We start from the raw sequence: 23,931 nt of genomic DNA on the forward strand, positions 1-23,931 counted from the left end.
AGCACACAGAGCAGACGTGATGAGCTTCACATTGTAAAACCACTTTGTATTTTTTGCTTTAGGGTGCTTTTGGGAGTTACATGTAAGCACATGACCTTGGCTCTAACTTCAAAAAACAAAATAGAAACTTCCCTAGCGGTCCAGTGGTTAGGACTCCAAGCTCTCACTGCTGAGGGCGTGGGTCCAATCCCTGGTCCGGGAACTAAGATCCCGCAAGCTGCAGTGTGGCCAAAACAAAAAAAAAAACAAAAAAAAAAGAGAAAGAAAGGAGAGGCCGGGAGAAAACTCCCTCAGCAAACTACAAAGATAACCACACCCTACACTGTATACTGGGAGGCTCTCAGCCAGATACACTTTCTAACTACTCCATGATTTTAAACTTCTCTGCTCTTTCCTTCCCATTAGCATTTAAACCACTCATGTCCATCACATCTTTAAAAAGAAAAAATTCCTACCTCAACCCCAAATATTCCTTTGACCAATACCTTCTCTTAACATCTCTAAGAAATTTGAATTTTTTTAATTACTTCAATTTATTTTATTTTTTATTTAAGTATAGTTGATTTACAATGTTAATTTCTGCTGTACAGCAAAATTCAGTTATACATGATTTAGTTATACATATATATAATTTTTTAATATTCTTTTCCATTACGGCTTATCACAGGATATTGGATATAGTTCCCTGTGCTATACAGTAGGACCTTGTTGTTTATCCATCCTGTATGTAATAGTTTGCATCTGCTAACCCCAAACTCCCAATCCATCCCTCCTACCCCTCCACCCCCTTGGCAACCGCAAGTCTGTTCTCTCTGTCTGTGAGTCTGTTTCTGTTTTGTAGATAAGTCCATTTGTGTCTTATTTTAGATTCCACATATAAGTGATAGCATACGGTCTTTGTCTTTCTCTTTCTGACTGACTTCACTTAGTATGATCATCTCTATCCCAACCATCCATGTTGCTGTAATTGGCATTCTTTCTTTCTTTTTCATGGCTGAGTAGTATTCCATTGTATGTATGTACCACATCTTCTTCATCCATTCAAAAGAAATTTAAATGTTAAGAAGCGCTGTCCGCATTCACTGTGTCGACCTCATCCGCTACTCACTCTTCACCCCACGGTAGCTGAGCTTCTCCCGCGTTATCCCGCTGGAATGGCTCTGCCGAGGCCACTAGCAACCCTCCTGTGGGGGCCAACCCAGTGGACCTACACGGCCCTCAGCTCACTCCACCTCCTGGCTGCAAAGGACACTGCCATCCACTTCTTCTCGAAACACTCTTCTCTTTGTTTCGCCACACGTGACCTCTTCTGGTTTTCTGCCTTCTCTCCTTTCTCAGGCTTCTTTTTGGAGACAGGCCACCCTATAAAAGTTTATGTTCCCCAGGATCCTGTGCTCTTCTTACTGGACACACTCTTCCTGTATGATATTCACCCTGACAACTTCCACTTGCCATCTTCACACTGATGAATCCCAGACCTGTACATACCTTCCCTCTTTCTTCACCTGATCAAATCCTATTCATGTTTCATGCCCCTTAATTCACTTAGATTTCACATGTGGGAAACATTCTGTGACCTCCGACGTCTGCCGTGGATCTCTCCTACAGCCTGCCTTTGGGCCTACGTCGTACTTCCCCATCACTGTATTTACACGGTGTTATTTTTGCTTGTTTACCTGTGGTGCATTCTCTACTAAACTGTAAGTTCCTTCTCTATCGTGTTCAGCGCAGTGCCTGGCACAGCAATCACTCAAATGCATATTTGTTAAATGGATGAATTATTAATCCATTTACCACATAGTATGGTATCTACTACCTACTAGGTGTCTGATGTTCAAGTTAATGAATTCATTGCCATTTTCAAATAAATTTCATCTCACTATTTCAGTTTTGAAATTATAGAAATCATAGTTTTCTTGGGATGAAAAACTTCATTTAGTCTAGGTTTACTGCCCCAGCTAAAGAACCAAAAACCATTTAACAGGCAATCATACATCTCTTAAGTTTATAAACTAAACACTGTTTTGCAAAATGCCAATGCTTATCCTGAACATTTCTTAATTATACTTTTCCTAAATCTCTACCATGACTTTGGGGAAGAATTTCCCTCTAGCATCCTAGGTTTTTCTGCTTAAAGCCATCAGAGGCCACGTTTAGAGTCTGCACTCTCCTGGGATGCTCTGTGGTCGCTAAAGCTGATGGCCGGATACCAGACCGAAGCTAGGGGGCAGGTACGCATTCATTTTGTCAACAGATATGTAACAGGCAGTTACTACCACCGGGCTCCGTCCTAGGTGGACATAGTGGTGAAAAGCCTAAAGGCACCTACCTTCCCTCAGAAGTGTTTGTTTTAGGAGGAGGAGACAGCCACTCAACACACAAGGTACTTGCAGGTGGTGGCAGGTGCTGGTAAAGAACTTAGTCAGGTGATGTGATAGAGTAACGGGCTGGTGGAGGTTACTTTAAATGAGGTTGCTGGGGAAGGTCACCTTGAGGAGGTGTCATGTGACCTGAGACCTATGAATGAGGGTGCCAGCTGGTGAAGAACAGGGACCGCGGGAGAACGCAAGGCCAAGTACGGCGCGAGGAGCAGCAAGTGCAAAGGCCCCGAGGAAGCACCGTGCAAAGCCAAGGGTAAAAATACAAATCAGAGGTCAAATAATACAAAGGTACATTTACAAAAAGTTTTTAAAATTTACACTTTGTTTTTAGCAGGGCTTCTCTGCTGTGTCTACGTAAATAAACTAGCATTCAGGAGAAAAAAAAAAAGAGTACATAATTTATATAACCTATGAATAAAATATACTGAAAAAGAGTTATAGGAATTAAGCACTACTAAAACCAGAGCAGAAGCCGTGTAGTGTATTATGTAGGCTTCCCTCCTCCTCCCTGGGCCCTTGGTACAAATGACTAATCTATCAGCACAGTCTGTACAGAGCCTCAGTCCCTCTCAGCAATGCCCTCCTAGCAGCTTCTGCTTGCCATCTCTGTCCTAAAAGTTCAATAACCAAAATGGATAAAATTTAAAAAAAATTTTTTTAAGTTAGAAAACTACTGAAGAATGTATGCCTCATGGTCCTTCTTTTATAAGTATGATACATTTTCCTGGTTTCAAAGATTACCCTGAAAGTATAATTCATTAAGAAAAGTCTTTTCTTAACGACTCAGAGTCTCCATCCTAACCATGTATTATTGGATAAGACAGAAGACACTGGATACTTATTTTCTAGTTCTAGGTCTCACCTTTCACACATGAAAAATGACAGGATAACCTGCAAGTCCCTTTGGGCCTATTTAAAGAATTTAGATTAAGTATCTTACATTAATCTATTTAAAGGACACTACTATACTTAAGCGAAATGTACATATCTTTAAAATTAAACTCCTCAAAATGATGTTTCCCCTTAAAGTCATCTACATAAATACACATACAACTGGGTTACAGGAGGAACATGGGTGTCTGCTTTTAACTGACACTTGGATGAAGGCCAGTACTCTTAACTATGATTTATTTTCATCAGTGGTTCCTCTTCAGGGCAATTTCTCTTCTAAATTCATACAGCTAATACACAACTCACCACAGAACTACAGCTGGTTTTCATCGGATCACAAGTGTAAAGTTAAAGATACAGTAAAGCAAAACTGCCAAGGAGAATTAAGTTAGGGAGATACAATGTATTTGAAGAGCTGACAGTGTTTATCACACCAAAAAACGGAGGAATGAATCACACTTAGTCAAATGAAGAGATTTAGACTAAGCAGCGACCAAGAGATGGGAAAAATGCACAACGAGGGAGTCATCACATGCGAAAATGGAGAAGCCAGAAACCTTCTAACCAGACACCTTCTAGGACACAGGAAATGTACCTCCAACCAGGTTTTTGCTAGCATCCTCTTTTCTCTGTCTAGGTGGTCCTTCCTGCAACCTAAAAAACACTACAGGGCTTCCCTGGTGGCGCAGTGGTTGAGAATCTGCCTGCCGATGCAGGGGACACGGGTTTGAGCCCTGGTCTGGGAGGATCCCACATGCTGCGGAGCAACTAGGCCCGTGAGCCACAACTACTGAGCCTGCGCTCTAGAGCCTGTGCTCCGCAACAAGAGAGGCCGTGATAGTGAGAGGCCCGCGCACCGTGATGAAGAGTGGCCCCTGCTCGCCGCAACTAGAGAAAGCCTGCACGCAGCAACGAAGACCCAACACAGCCAAAAATAAATAAATAAACAAATTTTAAAAAATAAAAATAAAGGAATTCCGTTAAAAAAAAAAAAAAAACACTACAAAAAGAGAAAACCGGGCAGATGAGAAAGGTGAAGTGGGACTGTTTCGAGGCAGGAGGCACTTCACATACGTCCTTCCTTAATTTTCAAAGCAACCCTCAATGGTGGCATCACTCAGTTTTGCAGGAGAAACGGCAGCTCATACCAATTATATACATCAAGTAACCTGTCTTGAGGCAGAATGCCCGACAAATGGAAGAACTGGAGTTTTAACCCAGCACTCTGCCCTGCACCTGCTGTGATGTCAGTCACCCTGGAGCGGGTCGGATCCGCCCCTTAACTGATCTTCCTGCCCCAATCTTTCCTCTCAGCCAGTCAATCCTGCTCACCGCTGCCAGAGGCTCTCTCGATAAAACTGGCGTCACATCACATATCAGAAAGTCCCAATGATTTCCTGTTCCCTAGGATCAAGTTCAGATCCATTTCCCTGGCGTTCACCATCCTCCATAATCTAACTCCACCCTAAAAAGCTAACCCTGTCTCCCACCCTGCAACACCAAACCCGTGCCAGTCAACTCTCTCCTCTCACCCAGTAAAGACATCACTGGAATCAGCACTGTGGAGTGCTCGCAACATTCACGCCCTCCTCTTCCCTCTTCACTGGGGGGTTAAAAACCCCCATTTTGATCAAGTTTTCATCCCTCCCTCTTGTGAGTCAGGTAAGGTAACCCTATGTCTAGCTCTAGGGACCGATCTAGGCCTGATGAGCCGAAGCCAGTGTTTCTCAACAGTGGTACAGTTAGCACTGGGGCAAGGGGAGGACAATTCTTCACATTGGGACTATCCTGCAAGTCATAAAAAGTTTAATACCCCTGCAAGGGATAAGAGAGGCTCTGGCATAATTACAGATGAGGAACCATAGCCCAGAATGGTTGATTTGCTTACGGTCACAGAGCCAGAAAATAGCAGAGCTGGGTCTGCAGCCCAGGACTGTCCTTTCCAGTACACGCTGCAGGCTCCCAGCTCTTGCTCAAAAAATCATCTACTGAATATCCACTACCGATCACTCCGTGAGGATATGAAAACAAGCAAGGAAGAGCCACTGCCCTCAAAGGCTAGTGAGAAAGAGCCACAGCTACAACAGCATGCAGCGTGATAAAGAGGACGCACAAGGAGGACAGAGGCACAGCAGGCAGAGAACTCACCTGTGGGCAGGGAAGGAGGTGTCGGCAGGGAGGCACAAATCCGAGAAAGCCAGGGGGAGGGTATTCTGAGCCTTAAATGATTTGGCCAATATCTTTTATTTTCCCATTGAGTGTGTACAGCTGTTTTTTAAAATACTAAAACCACGAGGGCCTCAAGAACAGAAGCTACGTTTGTCTTTACTTCTTTTACATCCTCTAAGGTAAACCTAGTCACTTGAGTTGCAAATTATAATAAGCACTGAACATCGGCTAAATTGAAATGCAGAGAAAGATCATGTCCCATCACCACCAGCAGAATATATTGGTTTCGAAGGATTACGTCTTCCCTACTTCTAGGGTAGAAGGAAAAATTAACAAAGAAACTTCTAAGTTCCCCATTCTTGTAAGATCCTCTAAATTTAAAGAGTTAGGATACCATTTTCTTTTGTAAAATAGAAAATGGTACATTACTTCAGTAAACTACATTTTGTTATCTTTTAGATAATTGTCTAATATCCATATTCACTGAAAATGTTACAAAAGTACTTCTGATAATTGTTTAAATCATGATATGGCACTAGGATACTGATTTACTAAAGGCAGCTGACCAAGTTAAAATGGTAAGGAACAAATACTGAATTCATCACCCACCATCAATTCTCCTCAAAGCCAGATGGGTCCATGAGAACCATACTCTAACCTAAGCAATCCCAGGTAACCAGCCACAAATATCAACAATCTGACTTATTAATAGGAGAGTATCATGCAGCCTGTATTCCACACAACCCATTTGCCAGGTTTATTGACACACTCTGTGCTCTGTATAAAACATGTGGCACGCTGAATGAGCTCTTGCACTGAGCAAGCTACTCCCTAATATACAGGGGCAGTTCAGATCCCACTAGTTGCAGCTGTACTTAACTGTTGTAGCTAAGCAACTGAATTATTACATAAGCCAATGAAACAAGAGTGTGAAAAAAGAGTAATTATTTCTAAGAAAACTAAATTGAATGTTTTGAGGAGCCTTGATAAAAAAATAAGTTGCTAAAAAGCTTACTGTCAAAGTAGGCGCAGCTGAGACAACAGTTGAGACAAACGGGAAGCAACAATTTTTTTAAATCTAAGATTTTGTATTCACAGTACTTTGAAATTGTTTTTAAATTGTTTAAGCTCTTTAAAAGAAATGGAAACCACAGACAATGCATTATAGTATACAACATGGATCACTCTGAACTACAGTCAGAGGTACATACTCAAAAAAAAGACCTTGGGTTCCTATCAAAGGATTGATAAATAAATGTATATTTACATATTTTAAGTTAAAATAAGATGGTTAGTATTTCCTTTTCAATCTTGATTTTCATCAACTTTTTAACCAACTACAGGTACCACCTGGAGGCTAAAGGCCAGGCATGTCCTTCTCACCTCTGATAAATGCGTATGTGACCCCATTCTTCTCAGCTCTAGTTCTAAGCATCCTCCTATTGCCCACACCAACCACACTGTACAGACAGGCTTCAGAAGGGCCTTGTCTGCTGAGGATTTTGGTTAAGCGTGTAGTTGGCAAGAGGAAAGCAACACACACACATACCCTAAAACCTTTAGATACGTTAGCTGTAGTCATACTACCTATGGCAAAATTCGTTTTAAATCAACACTGGCAGATTCATACAAATGCCAATTATCAACAGTTTTAAATATCATCAACTAAGCATCTAACTAAACTAGATGGCACTGTCTTTACCTTAATGCATACCAAGCCACATAAATACAGTAAACTATTAATTGATGAAAATGTTTACACTGCATACCACCAGACTGGATATTTCAAGATATTAAAGATTTATTCTGAATTTTTAAGTAGGATAACAGGAATTGTTATGTATTGATATTTTTAAAATCTTGTTTTTGGAGATATATACTGAAATATTTATCATGAAACAATATGTCTGGAAGGGGAAAATGGGGGAGGAAGGTTAGAGGAAACAAAATTGGCCAGGAGCTGGTAATTGCTGAGGCTGGTGATGGGTACATAGGGGGTTTACTGTTACTGTACTATTCTTCTTTTGTCTATGTTTGGAATTTTTATAAATAAAAGTTAAAATAAAAAATATTGAATAATGCCAAGCTATCTAGATACTATCTTTAAACCTCCCAGACATGGAGTTTTTAAGCCCAAATAATATGAAATTTCATATTTCATACCAAAAAAAAAATCACAGAAAACAGAAGCACTTAATGGAACCAGGAAAAGAATAAAGATTCACTGAATCTCGAAATCCTAGGCCAGGGCGATGCCGTTTCTTCTAAGCCCGTGAGAACATTCTGACCCAATTCTCAGTGTACCAGTTGCTTTCTTACACTACTGTTCCCAAAATTGCTGAGGCTTCAGAAAGTTTACATAAGAAACTGCTTTAGCAAGCAGTGATTCCAGTTAGAAAAGGAATGAAGTTGGCTGTAATTGGTTATGAATATTTTTATACCTGCTTAAAATCTGCCAGTCTGCAACTATTTTACTTAGTCTCTGGGTGAACACCGGTCAAGTCAATAGGATGGTGAAAGCCAAACCAACTGCTTTATAGCCCAAAGGGGCAAATGGTCTGATAGGTATATGTATTTACTTTCAGTATAATCAGGAGACAAGATAGAATTGAAAATTCAGTATGTTAGAGATGCTTTAAATTTTATTTAAAAATTATTTTCAAACGACTGGATTGGGATATTCCACATACATATATAAAAGGATAATCTACTGATCCTTTTGTGCACTGATTGGCTTAAGTGGAGCACAGGATTTTCCTAGCATGATTTTAATTAGATAAAATCAATTAAGTTTCAAGAAGGGATCAAATAAGACTTAAGTCTGATATAAAAGTGAATAGAGCATTAACTCCCTGCAGCTAGCTTTGGCTTAATAAAGGTCAGCTCAACTCAAAAAAAAAAAAAGAAAAAAAAAGAAAAGAAAAGAAAAGAAAAGAAAGGAAGGAAGGAAGGAAGAGAGAGAGAAAGGAAAGAAAAAAGTCAGTTGTTCTTGATGTGTTGGAAACCCTCCAGTGGTCTCGCATCTCAGAATAAATGCCAAAGCCCTCCTCATCAGGCACACTCAGTGAGTGTGGACCTGAGGGTCCTCGCCACTCCCACAGCTCAGCTGGCCTCGATGACCTCACTGACCTCCAGGCACACTCTCCCTGAGGGCAATGCTCTTTCCTCAGAGATGCAACTTACAAACCTTCCCTCAGGTCTGGACTCGAGGGTCACCTTCTCAGAGGCCTCCTTGGCCACCCCATCTAACACTGTGTGCGCGCACACACACACATGCATGCACACACACACATGCACGCGCACACACACACACACATGCGCGTGCACACACATGCACGCACACACATGCACGCACCCCTCAGCAAGGTCTCTTCTCCCAGCTGTATTTTTCTCCTTATTTTATTTTTCTCCTTATTGACCTTGTTTACTGCCATCTCCTCCACTAGAATGCAAGGCCCATGAGAGCAGGGATTTTTGTCTGAGTGCAGGGATTTAAAATTATTTTCTTTCATGCTGTATTCCTAATGGTCCAACAGTTTCTGGCCCATGATAGGGGCTCAACGATTTACTGAAGGTAACAAAATAACACAATGATCTACCACATGAGGATCCAATGAGATGTACTATCTGTGACCTCAGTAAACAGATCTGCTAAACACATGTAGTGGTTTTATAACATAGACTTTCCAGCAATGCCAAGGTGCTTTTTAATCTCATTCTTTTGTCCTCTATGCCTCTAACACTCTGCCTTGTTTTTATCTTGTTTTCATGTATGAAAGGTAATTTACCAGAAAAAACAAGGCACACTGAGGCAATGGCAGAAAGAATCAAACTCAAATTGCCGGACACCCAGATTTGGAAAAGTAGGTTAACAAAGTTTGGGATAAGTAAGAAGCAGATAGAAAGTTCATCACCTCCGCAAGAGTAACTTGAAATTAGAGAAACTTGTTACAACTCCCTGAACACAGTTAAGGTAGACCTTAGATCTTGGGGTCTAACAGGTCCCAGTTTATAGTTTATTTTTATAATAATACGAATAACACCATCCAACCATAGCTAGTATCCCCTGTTGTAAAGTCAGACATATTGGTAAGCCCTTTACATAAATTTTTACTTACTCCTTGAGATAATCTGGTAGAGATAATATTTTTGAAATGTTATTTTTTCATCTTCAGGGGTTTTTTTCCCCTTATCTTTTCTCCCACCTCCCCAACCCGAATCAGCAGTGCCCACTGTGTCCACTGTCCCAGGAGAGGCTATGACATGAGAGAACACTGTAAAGGGTTCCTGGCTGTGAGTTCCAAAGGCCCTGAGAATGGAGAGAACTCTGGGCTCCAGACAGAAAGCACTGGTGAGAAATACTGCAATGGGGAGACACAGCGCGGCCTCTGTTTCTCCCACCCCCACCTCCACTCTCAAAGCCTGGACCAGAGGACCTGAGCTGGGGGAAAAGACAGTGGGGAAGTGCAGAGCGGAGGCCAGAGGCAATGGCGAGACCTGGAGAGAGCCCTCAGCCCGGTGCCAGAACCCCAGTGAAACAACAAATCGACAGGAGGGGATAGAGCTTGTACTGCACTAGGATGGAAAGTGTCTGGGTTTTGCAGCTTTGTGTCCCACTAGAGCAGGACAACAGCAAAATGGCTCCGGTTCCCTCAGGCACAGCAAGGGAGTGGGACAGAACTCCCCACCTGAGGGTGCAGACTGCCGGAGAGGTGGCTGGAGGGCAAGACACGACCCTCCGCCCAAGGCATTATGCAAGGATCCCCACCTTCAAGTTATACCTAACACTGGGCACAGGAGGAGGCGGTGAGCTGCAGGTTATAGCTGACTTTCCCAGTAGGATAAGGACATAATTCGTTGTAGATTGTTACAGAAAAATGAAATTCTGTTTTTTTGCCCTACCTGGATTGTGCAATGGAACTCACACCTGAGTTCCTATTATTACTTGTATTTTACAGATGAGGAAAACGAAGCATTAAGTAACTTTCCAAAGTGATAACAGTTGGATTTGATTGGGATTTGAACCCAGACTCCCAATCTCTCTGCTATTCCACCACTATTGCACTGAAATACATAAATTTCATAATCACATAGAACTAATTTTTTCATTCATTGCATCTCTAATAGAAGACATGACAAAATTTCTTTTCCAAATGTAAAATTCAAGGCAAATCAAACAGCAATAACGGAAATGTAATAGCTTTTATGTAATAGCTAACTTCAATCACAGAAGAATGCCAACAACCTCAAGATCAATTCATTACATACATACATATGTCGCCCCACAAACAACAGTAAACATATAAAAGTACAATGTATTGAGAAATACTTAATGCCAAAGAGGTACTATGAAGTCACTAGCATTTTGAAATGTATCTGTATTTTATTACTAACAAAATCTACATATATTTTAAAAACAGTATTGCAAATGTGAGGAAGATAAACAGTCTGTAACAATGTTTGCTCATTTAGATTTAAAGATCCCCTGAAAATTCACCAGCTGGGAATCTCTAATCTAGAATAAACTCTAGGTGTTGCAAGCCAGGCACACGAAACACTCCAAATACTTTAACTGAACTGCTAACGGGGAAATCAAAAGGAGCAGATCCGTTTTAACCATTCGCAGATGCTGTGTCCAAGGCCACAGGGATTTAGAAGGAGCCACGTCATAGAAACATTATCTGCATGGCACGTGTTGTTCACTGGTTCCCAAAAGTGGCTTAGTGTCTAGTCCCAGATAAAATTTTAGATCACAACTAGGCATGCTGGAAATGTATGCCTTCTTTGAAATGTACTTTCTGTCCTGCAAGGGCAGTCACTATGATAAGGAACTGTTTAAAAGACCTCAAACTAAATGTGCCCTCACTTAGGTTACACTACTCCCTCATCTCAAGCAGAGAAATGATCTTCTACACTATGACGGACGTATGTCAGAGTAATTAACTAGTTTTTATTTTTACATAAGTTTTTCAAACTGTGGCCTCTTTACTGACATAAACTCAGTTTTACTCTTAAGTTTCCAATGACAGTAAATGCAGCAAATTAGACGAAAGGGTCTCATTTCCAACCCTAGATTCTGTGCCATCACTGGACATAGCATGTACTTCTACCACAGCAACGAGAACTCTGAACTGAAGAGATGAAAGTGCCTGTTTTCCCCATTAGACTATAAATTCTTTCAGAGTAGAAAAATGCGTGCACTGTTCACTTACAGTATTTATAAGTTCTGGAGAGAGACTGTTGAATGAAAAAACATGCTTTTGATTTTTGGTAGCATACTTAACATTTCCCATAAATAACCCTTGATATTTATGTATGATAATATTCTGATGTTAACCACAGAATGTGAAAATCAAATGTATTCCTTCCATAACTAATAGTGTATGCCATTTATAGACCAACAAAAAGACTCTGAATGGTATAAATGCCAACAAGGATTTCAAAATATTTTTCTGTACTGTTCATATACAGACATACATTAATTCTTATTGATAGTGCATAGGCAAGTTACATGAATACAGGCTATTTTCTAAAGCACACCCTTGCCTTCATACATATGAGTCCTAGATCAACTTAATTATTCAAAGGTAGGTTCTTCTAGTTTAGGGACTATATTCATTGTTTTCTCTGGCTTTAAAAACATCTTGTCATTTTACTTCTTTGAGGCATCTAAGTGGGCAAACAGGAAAGTTTAATCTGGTGAAATTTAAATTCATTGAAATTAAGTATAGGTGCATACCACACAAGTAAGATAAAAAACTGGATTTACACAAATATCATAGATTATCTCAATTACAAAATAATTAAAAAACAGGATTCTTTTACATAGTAATCCCCCTTAGTGAATTAAAATTGTTCTCATTATACAACCACTTTAGGAACATGTGATACAAAGCACATAAGTCTGGACTGATTACTGTGAACTATAATGATATTCAAAATTGTACGGCATGTTTTCTGGCTAACCAAAAAGCAACAGGAAAAGTAATAACAAGTAACAGTCACCTCACCACCGTAATAATCAGACTCTACTAGATTAAGCCATTTTGCACATAACACAAATAACCAATCAATACAACACTGAAAACCACAAGTTGATGAGAAGCTTAACAGTTTTTGAGAATACCAACTTTTAAAATTTTCTGCATCGAGCTTCCCTGGTGGCGCAATGGTTGAGAATCTGCCTGCCAATGCAGGGGACACGGGTTTGAGCCCCGGTCTGGGAAGATCCCACGTGCCGCGGAGCAACTAGGCCCGTGAGCCACAACTACTGAGCCTGCGCATCTGGAGCCTGTGCTCCGCTACAAGAGAGGCCGCGATAATGAGAGGCCCGCGCACCGCGATGAAGAGTGGCCCCCACTTGCCGCAACTAGAGAAAGCGCTCGCACAGAAACGAAGACCCAACACAGCCATAAATAAATAAATAAATAAATAAACCCAAAAAGTTAAAAAAAAAAAAAAAAAATTTCCGCATCACTTGAACTCAGTTAGATTAGAATACTTTAAGCAAGAATGAAGCATTCACTGCACACAGTGTGTTAGAGCCCACCCATTTTAGAGTCCACAGATTCCAGAGATGAACCTAGGACAGAACCCAGTTTCTTACTTTCTTTTTCAATCTTCTGCAACATTGGTTCTCGAAGTGTGGTCCCTAGACTAGCAGCCTCAGCATCACCTTGAAACTGGCAGAAATGCATGTTCCGGCCCCACCTCCTGAACTGGAGACTCAGAAACTGCACAGCAATTGTGATTTAACGAGCTCTCCAGGTAGGGGGCTGTGATGCAGCTGGGGTACCTCAGCTCTACCATCAATGCCTAAGCTCGGGAAACATGATCACCACTCATAAAATAGTTATGCACTTTAGTAAGAGTCCAATTTCTCTCTTAGATGGAAGCTTATTACCATTGCCATCATCTTCTTTATAGCAGAGATTCCTAACGAGTCAGAGAAGAGGGGAGTTTGGGGGAAAATATTTAGTACTCAAATTTTAGAGAACAACCATCTATCACTTGTTAAATACAAACTACAGGAAAAGCATGGGATGTTTTTACTTATCAAAAAGGGGAATGGGTTTTAAAAAACTATATATATAGTAGTAAAGACTAGAACCAGAAGTAGCTTTAAATATTAGAATTTTAAAAAACAATCTCGTATTTTTTGGTATCATCATGGCTTTAAATGATTAAGATGGATCAATCTGACGTAACTACAGATCTCAGTAGTCTAAAGCCTATCGATTTCCTAGGTTTTTTGGTTGTAAGAAATTGAATATACTTATTGGTAATGACAATCACGAGACAAAGTAAGTCTGACACATCAACAAAAAGGCTGTAAAATCTTAAATTCAACTCCTGACTTTAAAATCTTATGAAGGTGGGGAAAGTACAAGAGTGATGAAACTGCTGCTGACTCACGAAAGAGTCCTCTGAGCTCCTGAGGGAAAGAGCGCAAAGAGGCAGGTAAAACATAAATGTGTTTAAAAAGAGCAATTTTCAAGAACTCCAGGTTCAGTGCTGGTTATTATTCAGTAAGTTTTTAGGTATTTTTAAAAGTTTAAGAAACATACTTTTTCTCCTTTGGAAGAAGAAAATATGGTGCTGAGGGAAGAAAAATAAATTTTAAGTTTCTATTTGTAATACTGAATGCATTAGCATTTTTCTATTAAAGTGCCACTTACTATGTATAAGCATTAATTAAAATCTTTTTTTCATCTTAGCATAATTCAAAACAAATTAACAGAAGATGGATAAATTTGGGAGTCTGCTTTAGAGGCCTGGCTAATGACAATAAGTTTTTAAGTTTAAAAAAATTAACTTGTTTTCTTCCTTATTACAAAAGCAATAAATATTCATTACTCAAAATCTTGAGAATACAAAACACGCTTAAAGATGAAAAACAAGTTCCTAAGTGTGAGACAGACAACTACTATTAACACACAAATTTACATTTTTAAGTCCTCTTCTGTGAATTTGCATTAGAAATACGTTAAAACTGGCATTTAACTGGTACCTTTTAAATAGCTCATTAATTTTTGAATGTCTACTCTCTTAGGCAAGGATCCAAATCTTAGCCTTACTTCCAGCGTAAGAGAAGCACATAGGAACCGCTAAAACTGTCTGCCGAACTGATTATCTGGGATCCTACAAGACAAAGTCTGGACTTGCAGACTGTCAAGATGTACTATGTAAGTATTTTTAAAATGACTGATGTGATCAAATAAGGGTTAAAATTCACTCACTGAATTAAAGAGAAAAATATACATTTCAAGACTCAGCTCCTTGGAAAGCCTTGCTGGCTTGAGAAGCTGCAGCAGGAGCCCCCTGCGCCCTGCAGCAGGCCTACCCTCCGCTAGAACAACAGAGCTTCAGGGTAAGAACAGGCCTTTCAGACTGACACCCCAACGTGGAGGAGAAGACCCGGCACTGAGCTCACTCGACACTCAAATGAAGCAGTCAGTGAATGATGATGGGTAACGGTTCCCAGAACAAAGTGCATGTTTCGCCTAGTTAACTAATGTCTAAAGTCACATGTCCCTTTGACTTATATGTCCCCCGTGACACAAAGAGGTGACTTCTGAATCCTGCCTCTGCAGGTAATACTACTTACTCTATAACTCAGTTTTCAGATACTAAAAATAGCTTAGAAAAATTGAGTCATACTGAATAACATCCTCAAGCACTGTATTTACAACACCTAAAAATGAATAAGATGGACTAAATCTATCATGTGTTTTTGATAATCAAGGGGGGAGAAAAAAGAAAAATACCAATTGGAAACTGAAATGCCCAGCCTGTTATTTTGATGGCTTAAGGTCTGGTTTCAACTAAAATGCATAACAACTTTGCTTTTCCACCTTTTTCCCTCCAAAAAACAGATTAACACTTTGTGTGCAGATATTCCATTCCTTCACTTTACAGTCTGTTATAAAGATGCTCTGACTTGGATTTTGTTCCGGCATGCGTGGCCGGCTGATACCATGAACCACCACCAGACTGAAACACTGAAGTGCTGAATAAAATATTAAAAGCAAAGACACACCCAAGCACACAAACACCTTTTAACACACACTGCTGAGTCAGCACAAAAGGAAAGGCTCTAGAGAGGTCAGAGGATATGAGAGCAGAAACCCTGGGAGGAAAATGTTCTGAGACAGGATTCCACCCCAGGAGTCTCCTCTATGCCCTGGAGAGCCTGAGTTTGGGTCCTGCTCTGCAGGCTGTCCTGGGGGAGGCAGGAGGTGACAGATGAACACTCCTGTATTAAGCTCAAAGCTGGACCCCAAAAGGACCTCAACATAAGGAAAAAAGAACCCACTGTACAGAAGGGAACAGCAAGGAAACCTGTCTCATCTTTGACCCAGAGTAGTGGAATAAGGGAGATTTCCCCTGAGATCTGAGGTCCATATTTATGCTATAGAGTATGGCTGGAAAAACATTAAGCCAGGAATGAAAGTTACAGTGATCCCAAGGATGTAGTGTCCCCAAGAGACTGGCATAAGACAAATTCTCTGTGGACGAATATAACTCAATTTAGGGATCAAAACCCTTAGATGAACCTCCAAGGAAAATGAGCAACTCACAAAAGAAAATAAAATCACAAAACACACAAGAAAACAAGGCACCATGAGTGAGAATGAGCGGAAACGACTGCTGAATTAGACCTCAGATATTAGAACTAACAGACACAAACAATCAATGTTTAATATGCTTAAGAGAAGCTTAAAAATATGAGCAATTAGAGAATATAAAGAATGATCAAGCAGATTTGAAACAAAACCAAATAACATAATTTCTAAAAATAGAATATAATTGAAAAACGGATAAAAGAACAGATTAGGCCCAACTAAAGAAAGAATAGTAAACTGAAGGTAGGAGTCAAAGAAATTATCTAGAATGCAGCACAAAGAAAACACGGCAGATTGAAAGTAAGTTAGATGTCTGTTGGACCTTTTCATGCTAATTAGGGTTCCAGAAAGAGAGAACAGGGAAAAGGCAATATTCATGAAATACAATCACTGGGAATTTTCTACAGCTGCACTCCCCACTATGATAGCCAGTAGCCACGTGCGACTATTTAAACTAAAATTAAAAACACAGTGCCTCAGTCACACTAACCACACTGCAAGTTCTCCTTAGCCATGCATGGCAGGTGGCTACCACACGGGACTGCACAGATGTAGGATATTTCCATTATCACAGGAAGTTTATGGAACTGCACTGGTGCAGAAGTACTGAAACATCCATCCTAAGATCCAAGCTGCCCATGAATCCCAGGCTATATAAATAAAATCCACACATGAACACACTAAGGTGAAACTGCAAAATACTAAAGACACAGGGAAGGTCTTAAAAACAGGCAGAGGGAAGAATCAGACTATTCAGGAACAATATTAGATGGCTGACTTCTGAGCAGTAACTCTGAAAGACGGTAGGAAACGGGAAATAACAGAACTCCATACCTAGAAAACTATCTTTCAAGCACAGGGCAAAACACATTTTCATATATAAGAGATTTACCAACAAAAAACTCTCCCTAATGGAAATTCCAAAGAATTCATTTAAGGCAAAAGAAAAATTATCCCAGAAAGAACTGAAATGTAAAAAGGAATAGTAAGCAAAGATATGGTAAAAGTTGATTAAATCTAAGTAAACATTAACTGTATAAAAAACAAAAATAATGTCTAATTTGTGGTAGAAAAGACAGAATGAAAATCCTGGGCAGTAACTGTGTTGGGAGATATGACTGGAGCTGAGCTTCTTAAGGTCCCTGTAATCCAGGAGGAGGGTAATGATATTGAGGACTTTTGGACTTTAAGGTACAAGCAGTAACATATACGTTTACGACAACCAGTTGAAAAAAGTGACATACAGGCATACCTCCTTTTATTTGCTTTGCATTATTGCACTTTGCAGATATTGCAATGTTTACAAATTGAAGGTCTGTGGCAACCCCGAGCAGAGCAAGTCCATTGACACACCATTTTTCCCACAGTACCTGCTCACTTCGTGTCTCTGTCACCTTTTGGTAATTCTCCCAATACTACAAACTTTTTCATTATTATTATATGTGTTATGGTGACCAGCGAACTTTGGTGTTACTACTGTGACTCTTAACATTTTTAGCAATGAAGTACTATTTAATCAAGGTATATACATTGTTTTATAGACATAATGCTATTGCACACTTAACAGACTACCATATAGTATAAACATCACTTTCAAACGCACTGGGGGGCAAAAAGTCCGTGCGACTTGCTTTACTGCAGTACTCTGGAACCAACCCACAACATCTCTGAGGTATGCCTGTAAGGAATAAACCTTCTAAAAAGTTGAGGGGCGGTGGGGGGGGGCGGAATCCTCAGTGAATCTGTAAGATGGTAGCCAGAAATCCAAACACATCAATAAACACAAATAAAGCAAACAAAACCCTCTAGCCACAAAGATTGCCAAACAAGATGAAAAGGTAAAATTCAGTTACAGGCTTTTATATACCAGGAAAATATTTACCAAAAGAAAGCTAGTGAAACCACATTAACTTTTAGACAAAACTGTCTTTAAGAAAAAATGCACTATAAAGAGGGTAATTTCATAATGATAAAAAGTTCAATTCACCTGGAAGATACTAATCCTAACCTTAGAGAAATGTTTTAAATCCACCATTTTAACACCTCTGTCAAGTAGACCAAAAGACATTAAGATACAACAGATCAAATAGAATTAGTAAGGATACAGATGGGAACAGCATAGTTAATAAGTTTGTATGGACATACACAGAAAATATACATACATTGATTAGGGAATATATATATTCTTTTTATGCACAGGTGGAACATTTATAAAAACTGACTATATACTGGGTACAAAGTTAGCCTCAACAAATTTTCAGGTATGGTTATTAGTAACAATCAGACTCCCTGATCATGATGAAATTAAGTTTGAAATCATTATCAAAAAGATAAATAGAAAAACCCTATACTTTTGGAAATTAAACACATTTCTAACAATTCATGGGTTAAAGGTAACTCTTTCTAAAATCTCAGAAGTACGAAGTTTGTTCCAATTACCTTAAAACATAACCAATTTCTCATGTAATAATTAGTAAAACTGATTTATTTAAAAAACATTGCCAATAACTGAGCTGTAGATGTCTATTTTCCATTGTGCATGCACACTTTTAAAAAATCTTTACTAAAATGCACAATTAAAAGAAACAAGCTTACAGGTGGCGCTAAATAGTTTTAACAGCCACCTATCTCAATGGAAAATCTTTTTGCTCTTTCAAACTGGAGAGGGAGGAATCGAGACAAGAAAATTCAACATTCATTCATGGAATAACAGTTTATCAAGAGCCTGGTCTGTGCCTGTCACAGAAGATACACAGAGGAGCAAACACACAGGCCATCCTCCTGGGGCTGACAGCACCCTAAAGGAGACAGCCACTGGGCAGAGAAACACATGTAAAATGGCAGTCCGCACGTATGATGTGACCCTGTAACAGGGGTCGGGGAGATCAGAAAGCTTTCTGTAGGAAGTAATGCTTTGAGCTGAGACATAATGTGTAAAAGAAGGTACGTAGGGGAAAAGGCCAGAGAACAGCATTCCAGAAAAGAGGAACAGCATATGCAAAGTTACAAAGTTTTTGGTGGGCAATCAGAGTAAAAAACTAATTACAGGGCTTCCCTGGTGGCGCAGTGGTTGAGAATCTGCCTGCCAATGCAGGGGATACGGGTTCGAGCCCTGGTCTGGGAAGATCCCACATGCCGCGGAGCAACTGGGCCCCTGAGCCACAACTACTGAGCCTGCGCATCTGGAGCCTGTGCTCCACAACAAGAGAGGCCGCGACAGTGAGAGGCCCACGCACCACGATGAAGAGTGGCCCCCGCTCGCCGCAACTAGAGAAAGCCCTCGCACAGAAACGAAGACCCAACACAGCCAAAAATAAATAAATTAATTAATTAATTAAAAAACAAAAGTTAATTAAAAAAACTAATTACATTTTCAGATGGTCAATACAGAAGCAGGGTATAGCAGAAAACTTCGCAAAATTTTATATGCTTTCTCATCTATTCCTTCTTTAATAAGAAATCGGTTGACGTTCCTACTGTCATAGAATTTTTCTGTGACTACAGAAATACTGTCTAGATATTCTATTTACGAAGACACTTTAAAAAAATATTACTGTTAAGCTAAACTGAATGGTTATCATTTTCCATACTGTTAAAAAAAACTATCAAAAACAACTTAATCTTTAAGACGCTTTAGAAAGATATTTCTACTCTTTTCTTCAATAAACCTCTTCAAAACAGAGGTTTTTGCTCAGGAGAGACTACAAAGTATGCTTTCTAAACTCTTCTCGCTAATGTATATCATGGAACAGTCCTGGGCAATTCACTCATTTCCTACCGCTAATTTCAACAGTCCACACTCACTTCATTCAACCAGACAAGCACTATAACACAAATATACAACTTTAGACATCGGAGATGGAAAGAAAAGTTAAAAAAAAAAAAAAGCATCAGGGACTCCTAGAATCTGGTTCTAATGATTACTCCTAAAAGTGACTACATAAGCACAAAAGGATTTAAATTAGTTACCAAAGGTTAACTGTGACATGGAAATTACAGCTAAATTATATAGCTATGGATTAACTTCGTTAACTAGTTTCTTCATGTCCCTTTTGCTATATCCAGGCCAAAAAAAAAAGAATTCCTTTCCCAAGACTTAATAAATAAATAAATAATTTATTCCTAAGTCCACCATATGACAGTGTAAAAATATAACCTGGAGTTCCTATTAGAAGTCAAGGCTACACACTCATATTAGGCTTTTGTTGTATTTACTAAATGAGACAAGACTGGGACTCAAGGCGAATTCAGCATTCTCCTGAGTAATGATTAGAAACAAAGAACAGATAATTTCTTTAAAATGTGCAGTTACTGATTAACTTTCTTTGGCAGTGAAGAACTACCTAATTCATTTTTCTTCTAAAAGGTCATTTCTTTCTATTGTGAATATACCAGTGCAGTTTTTTAAAAAGGATGATAGTTCAAAGATAACTGCATCTTCAAGAAAATATGTAAGAGCAATACATCAGAAAATTATATCTGAAGAGAACTGAAGGTATTTTCTGGTCAGTTCAAAGGGAAACCCAACACTACATAAAATATCCAGATATTGTATTTATTTCTTATCACTTAATGCTTGTAGCAGGAGCCTGAGTGCCATATGAGTCTTCAATTTTAAAAAGAGTTAGATGTTATTACTTACTATATGTATATTCTCTCTTACTAAAAAGTACCTGCCTGATTAAATTAAAGGAAAGAAAAAACCCCAAACTACTCAGATGTTGGTAAGGGCAGGGGTGGGAAGTGGGGGGTGGGTGTGTAACAAAACAAGGACAAATTTACTCTCTGGGAACAATTTAAAAAATGAGACTTTGGTTTGATGTAAGAATCATCAGGAAGTAGGAAAACCAGAGAACTGAGGAAGGTTCCTATATAAGTGCTTCTCTGCTCTTCCTTTTTTTTTAAAACATAAGTGGTTTGTCACAATGTAAACATGGAAAGGAGTACTGTGTGGAATAGTCATTGGAAAGGTGAAAGAAACCAAGACTCAGAATTACTGGAATTTGCCTTCGGAGGAGTAGACAATAAAGTAGGAAGTGCTTACACATGCTTTAAGGCTTGTGCTTAGTGAGGACAGACGCAATTCAAGTTTAGTACAAGAACTATTCTCCTTTCTAATTTTATAGAAAAACTAAGTTCAGGTTTAAGTATCAGATAAAATTTTCATTACATATACCAGCACTAGTTGCTAAGCTGGGTCCCACTTAAAAGACAGTCTATCTAACATGCATCGGTAGATCACGGTGCAAAATACCAAAACGCTGACCACCTCTCAACAGGTACCGACCACGAACAGCTTTTAAGGTGGCAAGATGAGTATAAAATAGGACGTGTAACTGGTAATTTCTGGAATGTTTGGCAACAAACCTCAAAATCAAATTTCCTTAGAAATCCCTGGCTTAAGTTCTGTTTTTAAAAAGATCAACACAAAATGATATATGCTAAAAAGGTAGCAAAGTTCATCACACCTAATAAAACCAAGGAAGAGCGCAGCCAATAATATATTAACAAGAAGGTAATTATTTCAGTAACAGCAGGCAACAGGTTCCCTGAAGAATCTCCATTTTTAAAAAAAATAAACACTACACCTAGGCAGATACAGAACACAAAATTTCACAGACTGAAATATCAATCTGATCTTTCAAAGGGATTTGAAATTTCTCAGTTTTCAAAGTTCTCTCTCTACCAAAAACAAAAACCCAACAACAACAATCTAAGGTTTTCACCAACCCAAGAGAAGCTTCGAGGTTTCAAAAGTAAATATGGTAGAGGGTGCTGATGTTTATAAAGGGGACACTACTAAAACTATTTGCAAAAATCAATCAAATAAAAAAGTCAACTCAAACCCCATCACTGGCTCGTGGAGGGGAGCGTGGCTTTCCCATTACTAGGTGACATCTAGAACTAAAGAAAACGCCCCAGCCCAGGGAGCGGGAGATGGTGGCTCCTGCAGACTCAGGTAGCAAAGGGTGACCGCTAATTCCACCGACAATACCGTAAAATAAGCAAATCACCACTCCTGGCCAATTACCAAGCGCGAGTCAAAGTTCCACCACGTAATTCGGGCCTGGACCTTTTTTTAAGCAAACGCGTAATTGAAAGCAGAGTCATTTCCCTCTTTGCATTTTATTCATGCTGGAAATAACATTCAAACCAAAAAGGTAGCAAAACAAAAGAAAAAAACAGGAAAACTGAGGGAAGTGGAGGAGCGGGGCGTTCCACTGGCGTTTTCCCTCCCCGGGAACCCTCGTTCACAGGCCTGGATTTTAAATTCTCAGTCCTCCCCGGCGGGGGTCGGGCCCCCGAAAGCGGCCCGTGGCGCCGGGGTCCCACCCTCTGCGGAAGGAGGGGACGCTGCTCCCGCGGCGGACGGACGCGCGGGGAGGTGAGGAGGGGACTCCACTCGGGAAAGAGTGGGGGCTCCCGGCGGTCAGGCGGCTCCTCGGAGCGGGCGCCGGGGCTGCGGGAACTTCTCTCTCTCCCGGCGGCCGCTGCCCACGCTCAGGCGCAAACTTTGCAGACGGAGCCGCGAGCGGCCGGGGTCCCGCCCCGAGACCCTCCCCCGCCGCCAGCCGAGCCCCCGGGCGCCCGAGCCCCGGCCACCTGCCCGCTCCGCGTAACCCGAGCCCTGCGGGGGCCGGGTGGGCCCCGGCGCGACCCCTCGGCCTCCCCGGCGGCGCCGCCGCCCGCGCCCCCGGGCCCGACCCTCCCCGCGCCGCTGCTGGGCCGAGCGGCCGGCCGGGCCTGGGCCGCGCGCCCCTCACCTTGGTGGCCATGGCGGGCGGATCCCTGGCCCGGGACGGCCGGCTCCTCTCCCGCGCCGCGTCTGTCGGCCCGAGTCGGCCGGACGAGGGCGAAGGCGGCGGCGGCTACTACGGCTGGGCCCCGGCGCGGCGGCGGCGGCGGCTCCGCCTGGGCCCCGAGTCTCGGCTCTGGGCGACTCCAGCCGCCGCCCGCTCCTCCAGTTCCTGAAACTCCCCGGCTGCGCGGCCCCCGCCCCCGGCGGCCGAGCCTCCCATTTACCGCGGCGTGCGCGGCGCGGCCGGCGGAAGCGCGCCCGGTGCCCTCGGCCGGCCCGGCCTCCTCTCCCACTTTCCGCCCCCGCCCGGAGCCTCCGCCCCGGGCCGCGCCTCCGGGCGCCCTTTGTTCCAGCGCTGCGGGCCGCGTCCGCGAGTGGCGGCCGGGGCCGGGGTCGGCGGCCGGGTCACGGCCCCCGGCCGCTCCCCGCCTGGCGGCCCGTGGGGACGGTGAAGGGGACTGGGGACACGCTTTGAGGGAACGCCTGCCTGGGGAGCCGAGTCCCGACCGCCTCCAGCCGTCCGCCGCGGCTGAAGTTTCGGTGCGAGATGCACGGGGGTGCGACCAGAGCTCTGCGTCCCCCGGCGGGCACGAGTCACCGACGGGATCTTTGTCCCGCGTCGGGATGGCTGTAGGGCCGGTCGAGCTCTGGGCTAAGTGGAGTGTTCAATAAACAGCCGGTACGGAGCGGAGCAATGGCTTCCTGATCCGACTGGCCCTCCGAGGAGGATCTGCCTCCAGCCTGGAGTTGACCGCGGGCTCTGGTCCCGGCTGGGGCTTCTGGGCCCGGACGCTTGGGGATACCGTTCTGAGGCGCCCCATTAACCTCCTTCTGGGCTCTTGATAAATTTAAAAACGTCTCCGGGCCCCAGAGGTTTGGGGGAGACACAACAGGTTTCTCGAAATGGAAACGAGAGGTCTAAAATTTTCCATTTTCTTATCAAAAGGTTTTTCTTCAGAGTTGGATGTATGGGCTTTGTTAATAAATGAATGACTTAAATTGAGCAGCAAGATTTTCACTCAAGTACAAAAGCCATGACTGGAAGACATATCTTGATGGATATATT

General features: G+C 41.6%; 1 protein-coding gene across 3 annotated transcripts in view; it reads right to left on the bottom strand.

The window, feature by feature from the left end:
• The window catches only part of SNX9 (sorting nexin 9), a 91,078-nt gene extending 67,980 nt beyond the window's left edge, over positions 1 to 23,098 (bottom strand). Inside the window, exon 1 of one of the 3 annotated variants that reach the window (XM_061207173.1) lies at positions 22,831 to 23,096. In XM_061207173.1, coding sequence (XP_061063156.1) covers positions 22,831 to 22,842 — 12 coding nt within the window. In that variant the 5' untranslated portion in view covers positions 22,843 to 23,096. Of the gene's footprint in view, positions 1 to 22,830 lie in introns of all 3 variants that reach the window. The other 2 variants (XM_061207172.1, XM_061207174.1) reach the window with 2 other exon arrangements.
• Between the last annotated feature and the right edge of the window lie 833 nt (positions 23,099 to 23,931).

This window comes from Eubalaena glacialis, chromosome 12 (assembly GCF_028564815.1).
Source record: "Eubalaena glacialis isolate mEubGla1 chromosome 12, mEubGla1.1.hap2.+ XY, whole genome shotgun sequence".
In the NCBI taxonomy this organism is placed as follows: Eukaryota; Metazoa; Chordata; class Mammalia; order Artiodactyla; family Balaenidae; genus Eubalaena; species Eubalaena glacialis.